We start from the raw sequence: 16,514 nt of genomic DNA, 5'->3' as shown, positions 1-16,514 counted from the left end.
GTCACACCTATGGCATGTGTGCTAGCGTGGGCTGTTTGTATCACTGAAAGCTTTAAAAGGTTCACCACCACTGCCCTAGACCCATCCAAAGCTGACTGAATATAAATCTGGGGCATACGATGCATGGATGGCAATTTTTAAAATGACCTCCCATTGGTGCTAATGCATGCACAACTGGGGTTTAAAAAACAAACACATATTTTAGTAGATCAGACAGCAAGGATCCCCAGGCACTTAGGACTCTGACCATCTAAAGTCTCATGCAAAATGAGAATTCCTGATACCTCATCCCTAACAGACAATCACCTAACTTTTACTTAAATAAAGTCAGTGAAAGAAGCACTGGCAGCTGCCTTGGCCCAAGTCCAAGTCTGACACATCTTCTAAGTACCCACTCTGTTCAGCAGAGGTTGACTGGCTACCCACCACCCTCACATCTCTATTCTTTGAAGGGGCCCAGGTTGTGGTCCAGAAGAAAACCAAATGAACCAGCACAAGCCCAGTGACGGCAAGGACAACTCAGTTCATGTTTAACACCCCAACACTTAACAAGACAGAGCTTAGCACACTGATGATGGTCCTCATTCCCTCCATGTTTAAAATGGCCATCTTGGCAACTGCTAAAAGATAATGTCTCCTTCGATGGAACATGTAATTTCCAGTACACCATTGTCTCCACCACCCTCAATGTCTTCCACTTACTACAAAGTAGGATATCAATAGTTTATCATCATGCATGTGCTGCTCTTTTTTTCAAACTTGGCCCACTTTATTCATTTACACCTGCCTGACTAATATAGACTTTGAGTGTTCAATACCAGTGCTACTACTACTGGCTAATATTTCCCAGAAAAATCTTGGATGTTGAGTCCAAGTGGCAATTTACATTTGAAACAGCTCATTAGGGAAATCACAAGTATCAACTATTCAAAGAAACACCATTTAGTGTAACTGTCATGTGACATATGGTACTGTGTTCTATTTCGTTTCATTGTAGTTGGCTCACTGTCTCTAATGAGCATTGGATAGTATAGCTTCATAAGAAAAACAATTGAAAACCCTGACACTCTCTTCCCCAAAGAGAAATAACACGAGGGGTTCAAGGCCACTCCTAGCTATCTAACGAGCAAAAGTCTTTTTTTCAGGAGGTTTTCTACCAGCACTCTTAGGCTTAGTAGAGCCAAGTCCCTCCCTGACCCATCCCCACAAGAGTCAATCATTCCAATTGTTCTGCAATCTTTTAGCTCCTATGACATGATTTCTGGCTTCCACACTCCACCTCCAAACCTTACTTCCAGTCGTAAGAGGCACCTGACTTTTTGTTGCACCTGAGCACTTTGAACATGTCACCAAGACTGCCCCAGCCAGCCTCCCATCTTCTACCACAAAGGAAGGGAGAACAATGGTCCTACCTTCATGGTTTACAGGTAAAGGACGAAACTGCTTATCCAAGACAACCAGAGAACATGTGGCATCAAACCCAAGTCCTCGGATTTGGCTTCTATCAATCCCTTGTACAACTTTCTGTTTAAAAGACAAACAAAATAACCACAAATTATAAAGCCAAGTTTTTAATAGCATGAAGACAAGTTACAACTAGAAGGAAATAAACAACAGTATAGATAAAAGTAACTACAAAAATTTAATATCACTAAAAAAGCAAAAGCTTCTATAAATTAATGACAAAAAGACAACCAATCTAATTAAAATTTAAGCAAAGGACATGAAATGTCACTTAACAAAACAAAATGATCAGAGTATATAAAAAGGTTTTCACTATAGATAAATAAAAATAAAAGTGTGCTTTTATGTTAAAATATGAAAGATTAACAGTATACATTAGTGGCAACAATGGGCAAGAGGATCCTCATAAATATTGTTCTAACAGGGTAACTAGACAATACAAATTTTAAAAAATAATTTGATTCTACCTATTAAAACTATAGGTATGGATATGTTTTGGCCCATCAATTCCACTCACAGGAACCTATGCAATTAGCAAATTGTTACACAAGTTACATATAGAAGAACTGCATCATTTTTATTAATATATTAAAAAACAAAAAACTAATTTTTGATGAATTATGGCAAGTTTATAAAAGGGAATACTATGCAGAAATTAATAAAGAAAGTAGAAGTACAACTTCTGGGTGTGATAAAATGAGGAGAGAAGCAAATTCTCATAGCAAAATAAAAGTATAAGACTAGATAAAAGTCACCAAAATCAACCATTTGCAGGCTACATAAATTGATCAAAGCAACATGACAAATCAAGAAGTATATTTTATTTTAAAAATCAAATGTATATTTAAAACTGTCAAAAAGTAAACAAAAAGTAACTTCAGTTCCTAGTGGATTCTCTGGGGAATTTCATCAAGTATTTAAGGAATAAACAGTATCAATCCTATACAGTGAAAAGAGCAAATACTTTGCAATAAATATAACAGGACCAAGATTACTCTGGTGTCAAAGACAAAGACATCATTTAAATAAAGCATACCACAATCCAATATTTGTCATGAATATATGTATATAAATGATTCACAAAATATTAAACCAAATATTGAAATACATAAAATCAGTAACATACACCATTACCATGTGTGGTTATCCCAGGAATGCAAGGGTAGCTTAATAGCCACAAATCAATTAATGTAATAAATATATACTGTATATACACAAACATGTGCATGTGCACACACACACACAAATATACACAATAAAGTACAAACACCAAATGATCAACTCAGATGATCCCCATTCCAACAAAAGGAAAATTAGAAATCAGAACCAGAAGGGAACTTACACAAACTAATATAAAGCATGTACAAAAACTGATAGCTAATGTCATACTTAAAATGAATGACTCCCCCTATTTAAAAAAGATAACAAGAATGTTCACTTTAACTACTTCTACTCAACCTTGTGTTAAAGATTCTAACCATGAAGGGAGGGCAGGGGAATGAGGAAAAAAATAAGAACCAAGAGGGATTATGTAAAGGTGCAAATTTCCAATGATGAATGTCACTGCATTGTATACTCTAAATGTACCAATAAAATTAATTAAAAAAGAGATTCTAACCAGTAAAATAAGAAAGATAAAATAAATCACATAGTTCCAGGTGGGTGGCCACATGGCCTCTCAATCCAGAGTTACTTATAGGTAGGCAGAACATAGGAATTGCTTAACTATTTAGTGGCCAACTATCATAGATGGCTCTGTGGATTTAATGACCAATTGGGACTCAGGATTATAACTCAGTTCTTCAATATGTAAGATTTAAAAGAAACTGGAATTTTATAGAAAAAATAAGTGGTTATTTGCATTTTAAGCTCTTTTCTTAAAATACCCTCTGGCATTTCATTATAGTAACAAAAATGGATTAAAACAAAATTGGAGAAATGGGAAAATCTAGTGGAGCAACAGGAATGGAGCTGTGCCTGGGAAGGAAGAAGGAAGGTAAGAAATAGGAAGATAAAATAAGCAGCAATGTGCAATGCTCATTGTGGAAAGCTGCAGGGCAGCCTGCAAAGACAGCGGGGGGGGGGGTAACCTTGAGACCTGTGACTTGTGAATTTATAGGGGTGGGGCTTCCTATCCCCTGAGGCCCCACCCCTTACCACAGGAGGAACAGGGTGCAGGACTCAGAGCTCTAAAATTTAAGGCCTGCCCTGCTGGGCTGTAGTCTCATTTTAAACCAAGTACTCCTTTCTATGTCTCCATTTCTCCCTTTTGGAATAGAAATGTTTACCCCGTGCTTGTCTAGCATCATTACTTGAAAGTATGTAACTTGATGCTGTTTTTTAATAGGGACTCGCAGTTAAAAAATGAGGCTCAGACAAGACTTTGAACTTGGGACTTCTGAGTGATGCAAAAAACTGTTAAAGTGCTTGGACTACCAGGGATGGAATGGTTACATTTTGCCTTGTGAGAAAAATGTTGACCTTTGAGTTGGGGCAGAAGGCTAGTCTGATGCAGTTTGTCCAAGGATTTGTGTGTCGGAAACTTGGTCCCTGCTGACCTGAGAAACAATGTAACATTTGACAGGTGGAGTCTCATGGGAGGGCACTAGGGACACTGCTATTGCGTGGAATTGAAGTGATTATTATTGTACTCATTGTTCACAAGAAGGATGCTATAAAAAAGAACAAGTCTGGCCCCTTCATATTCTCTGGCTTCACGCCTTGCCATGTGCTCTCTCCCTCTCACAGGCACTGACGTTACTGTGATAACATCCACCATGAGGCCATCACCAGAGCCCAGTAGAACCTGGGTTCCATGCTACCAAACATTCAGCTCTAAATAAACCTCTTTTCTTGGCACATTTCCCAGCCTTGCTGCATCTTGTTACAGTCATGGGAAACAGACTAACACATTCCAAAACAGGATTCAACCCAAATATTCATCACAGTCTAAGCAAATACTAAATGAAGTGTAGTATGTCCACACAATGGAAAACAAGTCAGTAAGAAAATGTTGATATGGACAACATGGATGAACACACTTGTGCTGGCATGCACTTGTCTTCCCAGCATTCTGGGAGACTGAGGCAGGAGGATCACAAGTTCAAGTCCAGCCTGGGCAACTGAGCAATTATTGAGACCCTGTATCAAAATAAATAAAGGGCTTTAAATGTAACTTAACACAAAGGCCCTGGCTTCAATCCCCATTACCACACAAATACAAAAATAAAAAGCACTGTGATAAAGATACAAAGCCACATGCAAAAGGATACCTAGTGTATGATTCTATTTACATGAAATTTCTAAAAGAAGCACTATAAAGACAGAAAGCAGATAGTTACCTATGACCAGAGCTAAGATCAAATAAAATAAAAATGAGGAAACTTTTCTAGAATAATAAAAGTGTTTTATTTGGATTACGATGATTGCACAACCCATGTAAATTTATTAGAATTATACATTTACACCAGATCGATTTTATGGTATGTAAATGATAATTCAAACTGTAAAATAGTAAAAAAAAAAAGTTGAGCTGCAGAAGATGAAATGGAGAAATATCCACAATATATTAATGAAGTTAAAAAAGTGCAACAAACTGTTGAAAGTGGTTGCTTCTGAGGACAGATCTACAGTTTCAGGAGAGATGTTTTACTTCTTTGTATAATTTTCAAATTTATAGATTAATAGATCTAGTTTTGATTTGTGTTTCTGTGGTTTCTTTTTTTTAAGTATTGATGACCATAATCTTTTGTATTTCATTAAAAAATAAGCAGATGATCAGGGGTGAACAAGCAGGTTCAGAAAGCTTAAGGGACTTGCTTTTGTCACACAGATGAAAGATGACAGATCTGAATTCAAACTCAGAGCCTATGTTCTTTTTGTTATTCCATACTTCACTCATTATCAAGGAACTTTGTGTTGCACTTGAGACATTCCAACAGAGAGGGCCTGTGCTCTAAGGGTCACATTAGCTACTAAGCCATCTTGGACTGCCTGAATACCTTTGCACACAACACCATACCAGTTCTCTGACAGTCAGAACAGCCTCATGACAAGGAACAACAAAACTCTGGGTTCAGATCCCACCCTGGTGCGGCTGAAGGCAAGGTAGAGTACATAATTCCTGTCAGACCAATTATTCTCTTGCCTTACTAGATCACATGCCCAGAGTGGCATGGCTTCCTGCCTGGAATGTCCTGTGGCTTGGTTTGGTGGATTAAGTAATGGTCAACTTGTAATGCCCAGCTGAACTGAATCAGTGTGGTCTGGGCGTGGAAGATCCATCCACCTGAAGATTGCTGCCAATAGCCATAAAAAGAGAATTGGAGGGGAAGATTGTGGGCTGTTGATTTTCTAGAAGCAGCTTGCTGTGGATGGTTTCCCTGATGTGAACTTGGCTGTTCTCATTAGAGGGGAAGCTCAGGGCCTCCCTGTCACTGGGAATGGCCGCTGTTCTCCTCAGGGGAGCTCTGACCTTAACCATAAGCATCACTTCCTGGCTCCAGTATAGATCCTGCAGCCTGTTGGCAGAAATCCTTTATCCCTGGCATAGCTTTTCTGGCTTCCACACCTGGCTTTTGGGCCTTCTAAGTGCAGATCCTCAATACAGACAAGCATGAGACATTGCTCTGAGCTCTAAACCACTGGCTGGACTCTTGGGGACATTGTCTTGGACTCTAGGACTTCAGGTGGACTTGTGTGGGACACTACTGTGGGATCTGGGCCCTTAGCTGGATTCTTTGGACCTCTAGTGTGTGCCTAATCTTTTGCACTCCTCCATATTTGACTTTTTGGGTAAATATCAAAATAATCCTATACATTATGTCCTGTATTAAATCTAATTCCCTTGCAGACCTTCACTACAGTACTTGGAAATCAATGAACAGTGGGTAAGATCAGTAGTTTTGGGGACAGATGGAATGCTTCTGTGTTTAAACTGGCCCTGCCACTTACTAGCTGAATGACTTTGGGAAGTCAGATAGCTAGTTTTCATGACTGTACAAAGCTATTACTCATACCTGAATCTCCCAGAAAAATAAGGTGCACTTAGCTCAACATCTAATGTTTCAGACACAACAGCAACTATTAGAGGGAGTCAGCTGCCGCACATCAACTTTGAATACATGTGATAATAATCAGTCAGTGAACAAGCCCTGAGTCTTACTTGCTGTGCAGTCCTATTACCCTATGTGTTCAGACACTGAACACCTGATGTGGAGGACCCCATTCTGCACAGGCTGCAGCGAACAAAGAGGGCTAAGGTGAGAAAATGTAGATGATTCAATAAAACTTGACTTCAGGTACTTCTGCCATAGAAAGGGACATGATTTGTGATGGTACCAACTCTACCACTTCTGCACTACTCTCATTACCTCGCTGAGCCTCAGTATCCTGAAGGTTAAGAAACACCCGCCCAGATAAGTGCTACAGAATAAAGTTGTTTAAACATCTGTGGGACCAGTTTGCCTTTGTAGGGAATGTAAAGGGTGAGAAACCCTCTCGATGTCTTATTGGGGTGGGTGGAACACTTTTATGTTCAAAGCACAGCATGTTCTGTGTCATGTAAGCACATACAAAGAGAATAGCAATAGCAAATTGTATAGACACAAATCTTTCTGATAATTAATAATGGGTGTAACCTTCCACTAAGATGAAAAATACATTTTCTTCAATCTAGGTTATGAATGCTCTCTGAAGACTCACAGATTTCTATATTCAAATCATGGCTTTTCAGTCACAAAGGTGTAGTGTCTCCATTTCTTTATAAAACAGAGACCATTTACAAACAGCTAAAACAATAATGGTGACACACATTTAAAGCCAACTTGGTTAGGTAGGCACTGTTACTTCCCCAGCCTTACAAGGAAATGCCTTACATTCATGTTTCTTTCTCCACAGCCGAGGACCACACCATTCCCCAAACCCCTCACACCCACGCAAGCCATCCCAGAAAGGTAGCTGTCAGGGTCACACTACCCAGAAGGCTCGAGGGCCTGACCTGGTGACCTAAGGATTCTTACATTCTTAATCATGGAAGAAGAAAGTTGCCTAGTACACTCACCCAATAACTTGGCAGTGAGAGAATTTCCCTGGCCAGAGAGAAAGCACATTGCTCCTCAAAAGAATTTCCAGAGAAGAGATTTCTGCAACCTCATTTGCAACCTGGTCCATGTCTGACAAAAGTGTCAACTTGTAGCTCTGGGGCAGCAAACAAATATTTGGGGAAGGGATTGTGCATCTCTTTGTTCTTCCTGTGGGAATGGGTTCAATCCTGCATGTGTTTTAAATCAGCAAGCTCAGCCATACTGGGTGGGGAGATGGCATTCTTCAGAAACTCTCTGGACTGAGAACTCCAGGGTCAGGAAAACCTGACTTAATCTTTAGCTCTATTCTGAACAAGGGTCAAAGCCTGGGGCCCAGGGAGAGAGTCCAGCTGGCAGCACAAGTCTATGTGGCTGGTACTGTATTCTTTTAAATACTCAAGTAAGTGCCTCTGTCAGCTTTGGGGTCATGTGTGGAGCTATGCAATCCCTGTTTCCCTTAGGCTCCATCAGTCCTAGTGCCTAGGCAACTCAATCCCTCACTTACTAGGTCTTGAGAAGGTATAATGTAACATCTTTTAGGGTCAAGCTGCACAGTCCTCTACATATTTAGGAAATAATGGAGAGCAAAACATTTTTTTAGATCATTGTTTTGGAGATTATGTTTTAGTAAGTACACACAACAGTCAATAAATAAAACAAATTTTGTAGTGTAAGTATAATGTACTGTACCAGAAAGTGAGTCATCAGGGGGTTAGAGAACGTTAAAGAAGAGCAAGGTGGTTTCTAAGAAGGCTAGATCTGAGGCACCATTGGAAAGAGGGAGGAGACAACCTTGTGGAATTCTGAGGAAGAGTGTTCCTGACAGAGGACATCGGTCCAGCTCTTCAGTATTTTATCTTAGAAATTCATTGTCCTCCGTCAGCTATTAATTTTTGTTATCCTCCCTACTCCCATAGTGATACTTGTCTGAAGGTACTATTGTGACATTTTACATGCATTCACTCCTTTAACCCTCACAATAACCCTACGGAGGCAGGTACTATCACAAACCCATACCACCGATAGGGAAACATGAAGTAACTTGTCCAAGATCACCAGCTAAACACTGTTGGAGCTGGCACATCACTCTGGTGGTCGGGCTCCACCATACATGACTATGGCATGCAGCCTCTGAGATGAAACCTCACACCAAGCAGTGATGTCCCCAACAGATGAGTCATGCTGGCACACGGCCACACAGCCACAGTCCATGAGAGAGGACTGGCCTGAGACCCCAGAGCTTTATTCAGGTTTTCCACAGTAAGAAAGTGTCACCAAGGACAAATGCCCCCAGTACTTATGTGGTTAACTGGGCTCAAACCAATACCAAGCTGGCTGCCACTGGGAGATGATTAAAAATCTACCATTAAACTAAATTGTACTTAGAGAAGACCTTTTCTAGAGCAGCTTTGCAGCAGGGGATTATATTTTCTTCTTGACAATTTCCTTAATGGCAAGAAAGGCTATATGTTAGAAGAACAAAGGAAACCCAAGGGCAAAGAGCCTAATATTTTCACTGAAGTGGGACAGAGCATGGGGAGAGAAGAGGAAAATTAAACAGGCAGCAGGAAAGACGCTCCCCTCTTTTATTCCTGTATAATGATCCATGCTGCCCACCCCCACTTCTCTCTGCCTTCTTCTCTAGGGCTAACAGCAGCCCAGAGCTCATGAAAGTTTAAACAGACTGATCAATACAGACAGAATGGTGAATTGTCCATCTGCAAATTACCAAGCACTTCATGAATATTTAAAGAATTAAACTAGGAACAGGGAGAAGAAGGAATCCAGGACTTTATTTTTTCTCTCTCAAGAAAAAAAAGAAAAAAATAAGATGCCCGTTGTTTCTGATCACCAGAAAATAAAGTCAAAGTAAAAAATGAAATTTTAAATATGAACAAGTATTACCAGGCACCACTTCCTTCCCCAAGCCAGCAAGCTGCATCGGATCCACGGTCACTCAAGATGAACACCTGCCTGACACATACTGGAGACGTTCCAGTTTGACCCAACTTCCTTGCTTTCTCAGAGCATACCACATTCTCATGGCACCGCAGTTCTTCACTTGTCCACTTGGGAGGCAGGAGAGTCTGTTGTTGATAAAAGCACAGCTCTGGAGCCAGACTGCTTGGGTTCCAGTCCTGCCCCTGCTACTTACTGATTGTGAACCTGTGTAAGTTATCTAACTTTATCTATTTCATCCTGAATAAGAATAAAATGGGGTGAACAGGAGACTTTTTAGGGTTGTTGTGAGGACTCAACTACACAGAGTGTGTTAGCATGCTTAACATACAGTAAAGGCAGACTTGATGTTAGCTACGATGATCACATCCATATCTTCATCCACATCCCAAGTTTCTGCCTCCTGCATCCTGTCTCCCTAAACCCCCTCAGCGTTAGCTCCAGCAATGTTTACTTAGCTCACAGCACTTGTCACATCACACTGCAGCTGTCTGCCAGCCTCCACAACTCTGTGAGGTCCTGAAAGGCAAGGCCAGTGTCTCACTTGGCTCTGAGTCTCAAGTTACTCCACACAGTCCATTCTTCCAGGTGGACAGGTGCAAACACTCAACAGGTGGCAGTGTGTGCTTTGCCCGTACCTTTGTGACAACACAGCAAGCGGCCCAGATATTCTCAGAGGACTGCTCATGGTGGTTGAACTGAGGCTCCCATTTGTCAATTGGCTGGTCTGCAAAAGCCAAGAGCGCCCCTCTCTGGTCCACCAGAGCCGCACGGACACTGCCGGTTCCAACATCCACACCCACATAGTAGCATCTTGGCTCTGGTTCACCACCAGACATGATTGTCCCTCCACCTGTGGAAAACGAAAATCGTGTGAACACCAGAGGATCTGCAAAGACAGTCACAAAACATCTCAGAAGCTGAAATAAAAAGAAGTGTAGCTACCCAATCACTCGCCATTTGTTATTGATTTATCCGACAAAACATTTTTATAGGCACTGAATAGGTGGCTGGTGAAGAAGACAGATGTGGCATCAGATATGGAACTTCCATTCTTAGAAGGAGTCACTCTCAAGCATTTGGTCACATAACTAAACAAAGTTGTGATGAATATAAGAACAAATAAGGGTGTTAGGACATCAGAATCTGGAAGCAAAAAGATGTATTTTTTCTCACTGCATTTCAACTAACAGGACAATAGCAATAATAAGCAAAAGGAATCTCATCTTCTCTGTCAGTCATTCATTTGATAAACTGGTACCATGCACCTATTCTATTCCAGCAGTGTAAAAAGCATACGCACATCCTCTACTCCTCATCATGAGTCTGGAAGATGAGTATATTTAAATCTCTATTACACAGGTGATCAAAGCGAGACTCCAAGAAGTAGCTGTTTCATGCCAGTTTTGCACACTCATAAAGAGGGAATGTACATTATTATATAGACACACATTGGGCTGATGAGAAAACAGTTCTGAAAAATGAAGGAATGTACCCAGCCTCTCTCACAGCCAGCCTAAACCTTACATCCCTCAGCTGTGCAATCCCAAATCTTCTTAGGTTCTTTCTTTTCTTTCTGAAAGCCTGTAGGGTAATTTAGGGTAGAGGAATATATTATGGCAGTGTCATGAAGCGACTAAGATTGGGAAGAAGCCCCAGGGGAGACATGATAGGGAGCTTGTCAGACAATCTGTTTTCCTTACAGACTCTTGGTGAGTTACAAGGAAATCTGACCAGAGAACACTCAGGAATTCTTTGGCCCGTGTGGCTGCTCTAATTCCCTTTGGTCCGATTAACCCACATGACTCAGATATGTCAGAGGCTGTCATTTTATAGGCTGGCCTTTTGCAGAGAAAGAACTAACCTCTAAGACAAGTGCACTAATGCACACAATACAACTCCCCAGGTGAGCTTGGGGGCCATCCTGGCACCCAGAGTCCAATTCAACCAGAACAACAACCGCATTCTTCAATTTCAGTCACTTGGGGATTCTGAAACTAAAGTCAGCTAGCAGATGTTTGGTTACTGCTTCCTAGATATTTATCCCAATTAGAAAGAAAGACTTCAAAGTCGGGCGTGGTGACACACCCCTGTACCCCCAGCACCTTAGAGGCTGCAGCAGGAGGATAACTCATGCTCAAGGCCAACCCATGCTAAATAGTGTGTTCAAGGCCAGCCTGAACTGCATAACAAGACTGTATCTCAAAAAAACAAATTTCTTTTTTTTTTAAAGAAAGGCTTCATTAAAAGTGACTGCTTTTGACTTAACCACACAATTTCTCAATAGTGTTTTTCTCCCCTTTGGTTCCATGGATCCCTGGCAGGTGAAGAGGAGACAGAGGAAGGTATAGTGACAACTATACTAGCTTCTCCTGGGCTGAGAGACAACCCATCAGGCCCAGCCATCAAGAAGCACTCAGTTTGGGGCCCTTGAGAAGTGCCACATGACTATGAGCACCAGTTTTCAAATCATGCATTCTTTTATTCAGAGACACCTTTCTTCAAGCCAATACTTAATGACGATATAAATAAAACAGATAAAAGCAGTACTGCTCAGTTTGAAACAAAGATCACCCTTGCCCACCCTCCGCCCTTCTGCCAGCAGACCCTCTGCTGAGCCCTTTCTCAGAACAGAATACCACTGGTTTTTGGTGTGACCAGACCTGAGGCCCCAAGCACACCATACCACCTCACCCAGGAGCTTCCTCTCAGCATGTCTGATACAGTCTTGCCCTTCTGGCTTGACGTCCAGACAGCCTCACAGTCCCACAGTGCACAAGAACTAGCTCTGAGCAGGTCTCTCCTCTCACTTCTCATTGTTCTCACTGACTCCAACTCCTTCCCCTCCTGTCTGATGACAGCGGATGTACACTGAAAGACCCAGCCAGCCACCATCCCTTTGAGAGAAGCCATCCCTTCCTTTCTCTGTTCTTTGCAAACCAAGTACTGTGTCCCCGTTTTCTTTTAAAGCTTGCCACTGTGGATACACCGATGACAGAACCATCATGTTCGCCCACAGGCAACTAACTCAGCATGCTCGGGTTGTGCCCCGGCCTTGCCACCCACCAACTCCACGCCAATTCTCTATTTTTGTTTAAGCTTGGCAAGGTGGAACAGAGGCACTGACCAACCAAACAACATGATGGAGGACAAGTCCAAAACCCAAAAAGAGAAAGTAAGCCAGCGGGGTGTGCAGGTTCAGGGAGAAATGACAACAACACTAACACAAGCAAAGTCCACAAGTATTGTAAACTATAAAAACAGTTTGGGGCCTGGTGTGGTGGTACACACCTGTAATCCCAGCATTTGGGAGGCTGATGCAGGAGTACTGTCTCAAATTTGAGGCCAGCCTGTGCTACAGAGTAAGTTCAAAGACACTGTAAATTACCTAGTAAGACTCTGCCTCAAAAAAACGTACAATACGGGGTTTTACTCAGAAAGTATCTCTTTCATGGCATAGAAAGGTTAGAGAAGAAACCTAGTGCAGCACTTGCTGTATTAGAGAGAGTTTAATAAAGAGCCATTCCGGGAAAAGGTTAAGACTGAGCCACAGAAAAACCACACAGCTACTTATTACCCTAACACTGAGTTGGTGACAGACACCCACAAAAGACAGCAGCAGAGAGGGTCAGGGCTAGACAAAGACCCCTGAGAAGTTCAAACTCAGGCTGGGAAGGAAACGGGGCCCCACCCTTCATCGTGAGAAGCCAAGCCAGTGAGTGTGGCTTTCAGAGGTGGCCAGATCTGAAAGTGCTGACATTAAGTCCAGTGGTCTGCTTGAACACACACACCCCACCGCTGCCTATACCCCACAGAGACTAGCAGACTGATGGTTATCAACATCTGCCAAAGTGAGAGAGGACACACCTCATCTTCAAGGGTCATCATAATCTGTAGTGCATGGTCAGACAAGCCTCTGGGGTGGAGGGTGGGAGGCAGCTCACAAACCTACAGGCCATGAAGACAGGTGAAGAAAATAGTGACTCATTGGATTCCAACACTGCAGATCCTGGACAAAAGCACTCAGTCAAAACCACAGAGGATTTTTTTTTTTTCAGATCTTTTTTTTTTTTTCCTTCTTTTTCATTTTTTGGTTTTATGGGTTTAGGGATTTTTTTCTCCATTTTTCTTTTCTTTTTTTCTATTTTCTATTTTATTCTTTTGTCCTTTTATTTTTTCATCTTATTTTTCTTTCCTTTATTTTGCTGTTTCTTCCATTTATTTCTGTTTGTTCTTTTTATTACTTTTATTTATTTCTATTAATTTTCATTTAACCTTTAATAGGATCCTTCATCTTGCACTTTTCTCTCTTCCATTGATTAATCAATCTTTGCTTTCTTTATTCTATGCTTCCTCACCCCCTCTACCTTTATTAGTATAACTAATGAGCTTTATTAATCATTAGGAAGTAATGTTGTATTTAATAGATAGTTTTATATATCAATATTTGGTTTGCCTTAGTTTTTATACTACAATTACTGATCTCTTTTCTATGCTTCTATGCTTAAGAGTGCTACATTAGGGTTAACATCCAGTTTGTCTTTGATGCTATTATTGTTGCTAATTTTGTTACTATTGTCTAGGTGGCAAAGTTCTGCTAGTAATTGGTTTTCTCTGCATCCCAATGTCTCCACAGCCTTTGTGTCACTGATAATATTATAGCCTATTCCTAGGAAACTGGGTGCTGGGCCAATTACACTGCCTCCCACCCTCCCAAATAAACAAAGGTAGTTGGACACTACAACAAAAGCAAAGGTCTATAATTAGACAAAGGTACAGTATACTGCGAAAAGAAGACACTAACTAGAGAGGTCTCCAAACTAGAAAGATACAGATTCCACTATAATCAACCAGCAAAACTCACCACACAAAAAAAGAAAGACACATGAGAAGACAAGGAAAAAGATGTCTCCCAAAACTTCCAACTCTCCTAAAGGTGACCCATGGGGAAATGAGGGTGAGGAAATCCAAAGCCATGTAGCTGAATTATTAGAAACTATTAAAGAGGATATTAAAAAAATCAATAAAATGTTCCAGTGAACTCAAAGAAGATATAACAACAGATAATGGCCTTAATAAACAAAACAATCAGCAAGTTTACAGAAGATACTGATAAAAATCTAGCTGAGATAAACAAAATAATACAACACATTAGTGACCAATTTAGTAACTAATTAAAATCCATAAAAAGGTACCAAACAGAAATCCAGGTGATTAAAAATTATATTGAAAGTATAGGTAGCAGATGAGACCACCGTGAGGACAGAATGTCACAACTAGGAAACAGAGCTTCTGTTGGAGAATTATTCAATGATATCTTAAAAACAATAAAAGGAAACATAAGAAAATGGATCCAACAGCTGCTAGATGGCAATGAAGACCAAGACTAACTGGAATTAGTAAAAACTTAGAAGACAGCGCAAATGGTATAAAGAAACCTGTTCACAGAAATAATAGCAGAAAACTTTTTAAGTACAGTAATGCCTCATGTTCACAAATGTTTCATGAAAAATTGGGTTCATGAACAGAAGCAGTCCGCAAAATTTTGCTTTGATTTGAAAACTCCACATCCAGTGAAGAACAGGACTGCAACCAATTTCTCTAGAATTACAGAATGAATGAAGCTTATGAATCGAGCCACCACTGTATGGGGAAAGAAATTTACATACAGAGAAGTAAGGCTTAGAAAACCAAATAGCCACAATCAGAAAAGAACCTGTCCATGACACATACTAGTCAAAACCCCAGAAATTCAACACATGGACAGAATCTTAAAAGCTGTTAGAAAAAAACAAGTCACTTATAAAAATGAACTCATGAGAATTACAGCAGACTTCTCAATGCAAACTTTAAATGCCAAAATACCTTGGAGGAAAGTGATTCAAGTCCTAAAGCAAAACAACTCCCAACACAGACCTAATATATCCTGTAATACTATCTTTCAAAATTGATGAAGAAATATGATATGTCCATGACAAAGAGCACCTTAAGAAAGTCACAACAATCCAACAAGAAGAGGTATACTCATAAACATATATGTACCAAATACTGGAGCTTCTTCATAATACAAAAATGATGAAATGAAAAGATTAAATAAAAACTAACACTCATAGTAAGGGGTTTTAGCATACCACTTTCTCAAATACATCGACTAAACAAAAAAAATCAATAAAGAAATACCAGAGGTAAATTATACCTTTGAATACACAGACTTACTAGATAGCTACACAACATTCCACCCCTCTACAACAGAGTACATACATTCTTCTCTGCGGGACTTTTCCAAAATAGATCATGTATTAGTCCACAAAATCTGTAAGTAAATATAAAGGAATTGAAATAATCCTATGTATACTATCAGACCACTGTGCAATTAAAGTAGAAATCAATGACAGAAGAAAATTCAGAAAAAGCAGAAGCTCCTGGAAAAGTAACAACATATTCCTAAACAACCAAGAGTTCACAGAAGAAATCAAAAAATTTCTGGAAGCTAATCACAATGACTGTATAACTCACCAAAACTTCTGGAACAAGATGAAAGCAGTTCTAAGAGGAAACTTCATCACAATGAATGTACATATTAGGAAAACAGATCAAGCCCAAATTAATAACTTTATGAGAAATCTCAAGATACTTGAGAAACAACAACAAAAAAGCCGCAAACTGAAATTATTGCTGGAAATTATAAAGATGAGAATGGAAATCAATGAAATTGAGACTAAAAAAAGTTTTAAAAAGCAACAAATCAAAGAGCTAGTTCTTCAAAATAAATAAATTAGATAAACCCTTAACCAGACTTGCCAAGAGAAAGATAGGAAAGACTCACATCAATGCAATTAGAAAAGAAAAATGTGAAATTACAACACTGTCCAGAAAATAGTAACTACTTAGAAAAATTATATTCCGGTTCAGTAGCCTGCCTTGCAAGTGCAAGGACCCGAGTTCAATACCTTTTGCCAAAAAAAAAAAAAAAAAAAAAAAAAAAAAAAAAAAAAAAAAAATTCATAA

General features: G+C 40.0%; 1 protein-coding gene across 6 annotated transcripts in view; it reads right to left on the bottom strand.

Moving 5' to 3' along the window:
• The window catches only part of Fggy (FGGY carbohydrate kinase domain containing), a 420,052-nt gene that overhangs the window by 380,720 nt on the left and 22,818 nt on the right, over positions 1 to 16,514 (bottom strand). For all 6 annotated transcript variants that reach the window (XM_010610466.3, XM_010610467.3, XM_010610461.3 and 3 more), the window contains exons 2-3: positions 10,145 to 10,359; positions 1,413 to 1,524 (exon numbers count right to left, since the gene is read on the bottom strand). In XM_010610466.3, coding sequence (XP_010608768.2) covers positions 1,413 to 1,524; positions 10,145 to 10,345 — 313 coding nt within the window. In that variant the 5' untranslated portion in view covers positions 10,346 to 10,359. The remainder of the gene's footprint in view (positions 1 to 1,412; positions 1,525 to 10,144; positions 10,360 to 16,514) is intronic.

The sequence above is a fragment of the Fukomys damarensis genome, unplaced genomic scaffold (genome assembly GCF_012274545.1).
Source record: "Fukomys damarensis isolate Sample0158 unplaced genomic scaffold, DMR_v1.0_HiC HiC_scaffold_23, whole genome shotgun sequence".
In the NCBI taxonomy this organism is placed as follows: domain Eukaryota; kingdom Metazoa; phylum Chordata; class Mammalia; order Rodentia; family Bathyergidae; genus Fukomys; species Fukomys damarensis.
This window is presented reverse-complemented; position numbering and strand designations above follow the sequence as displayed.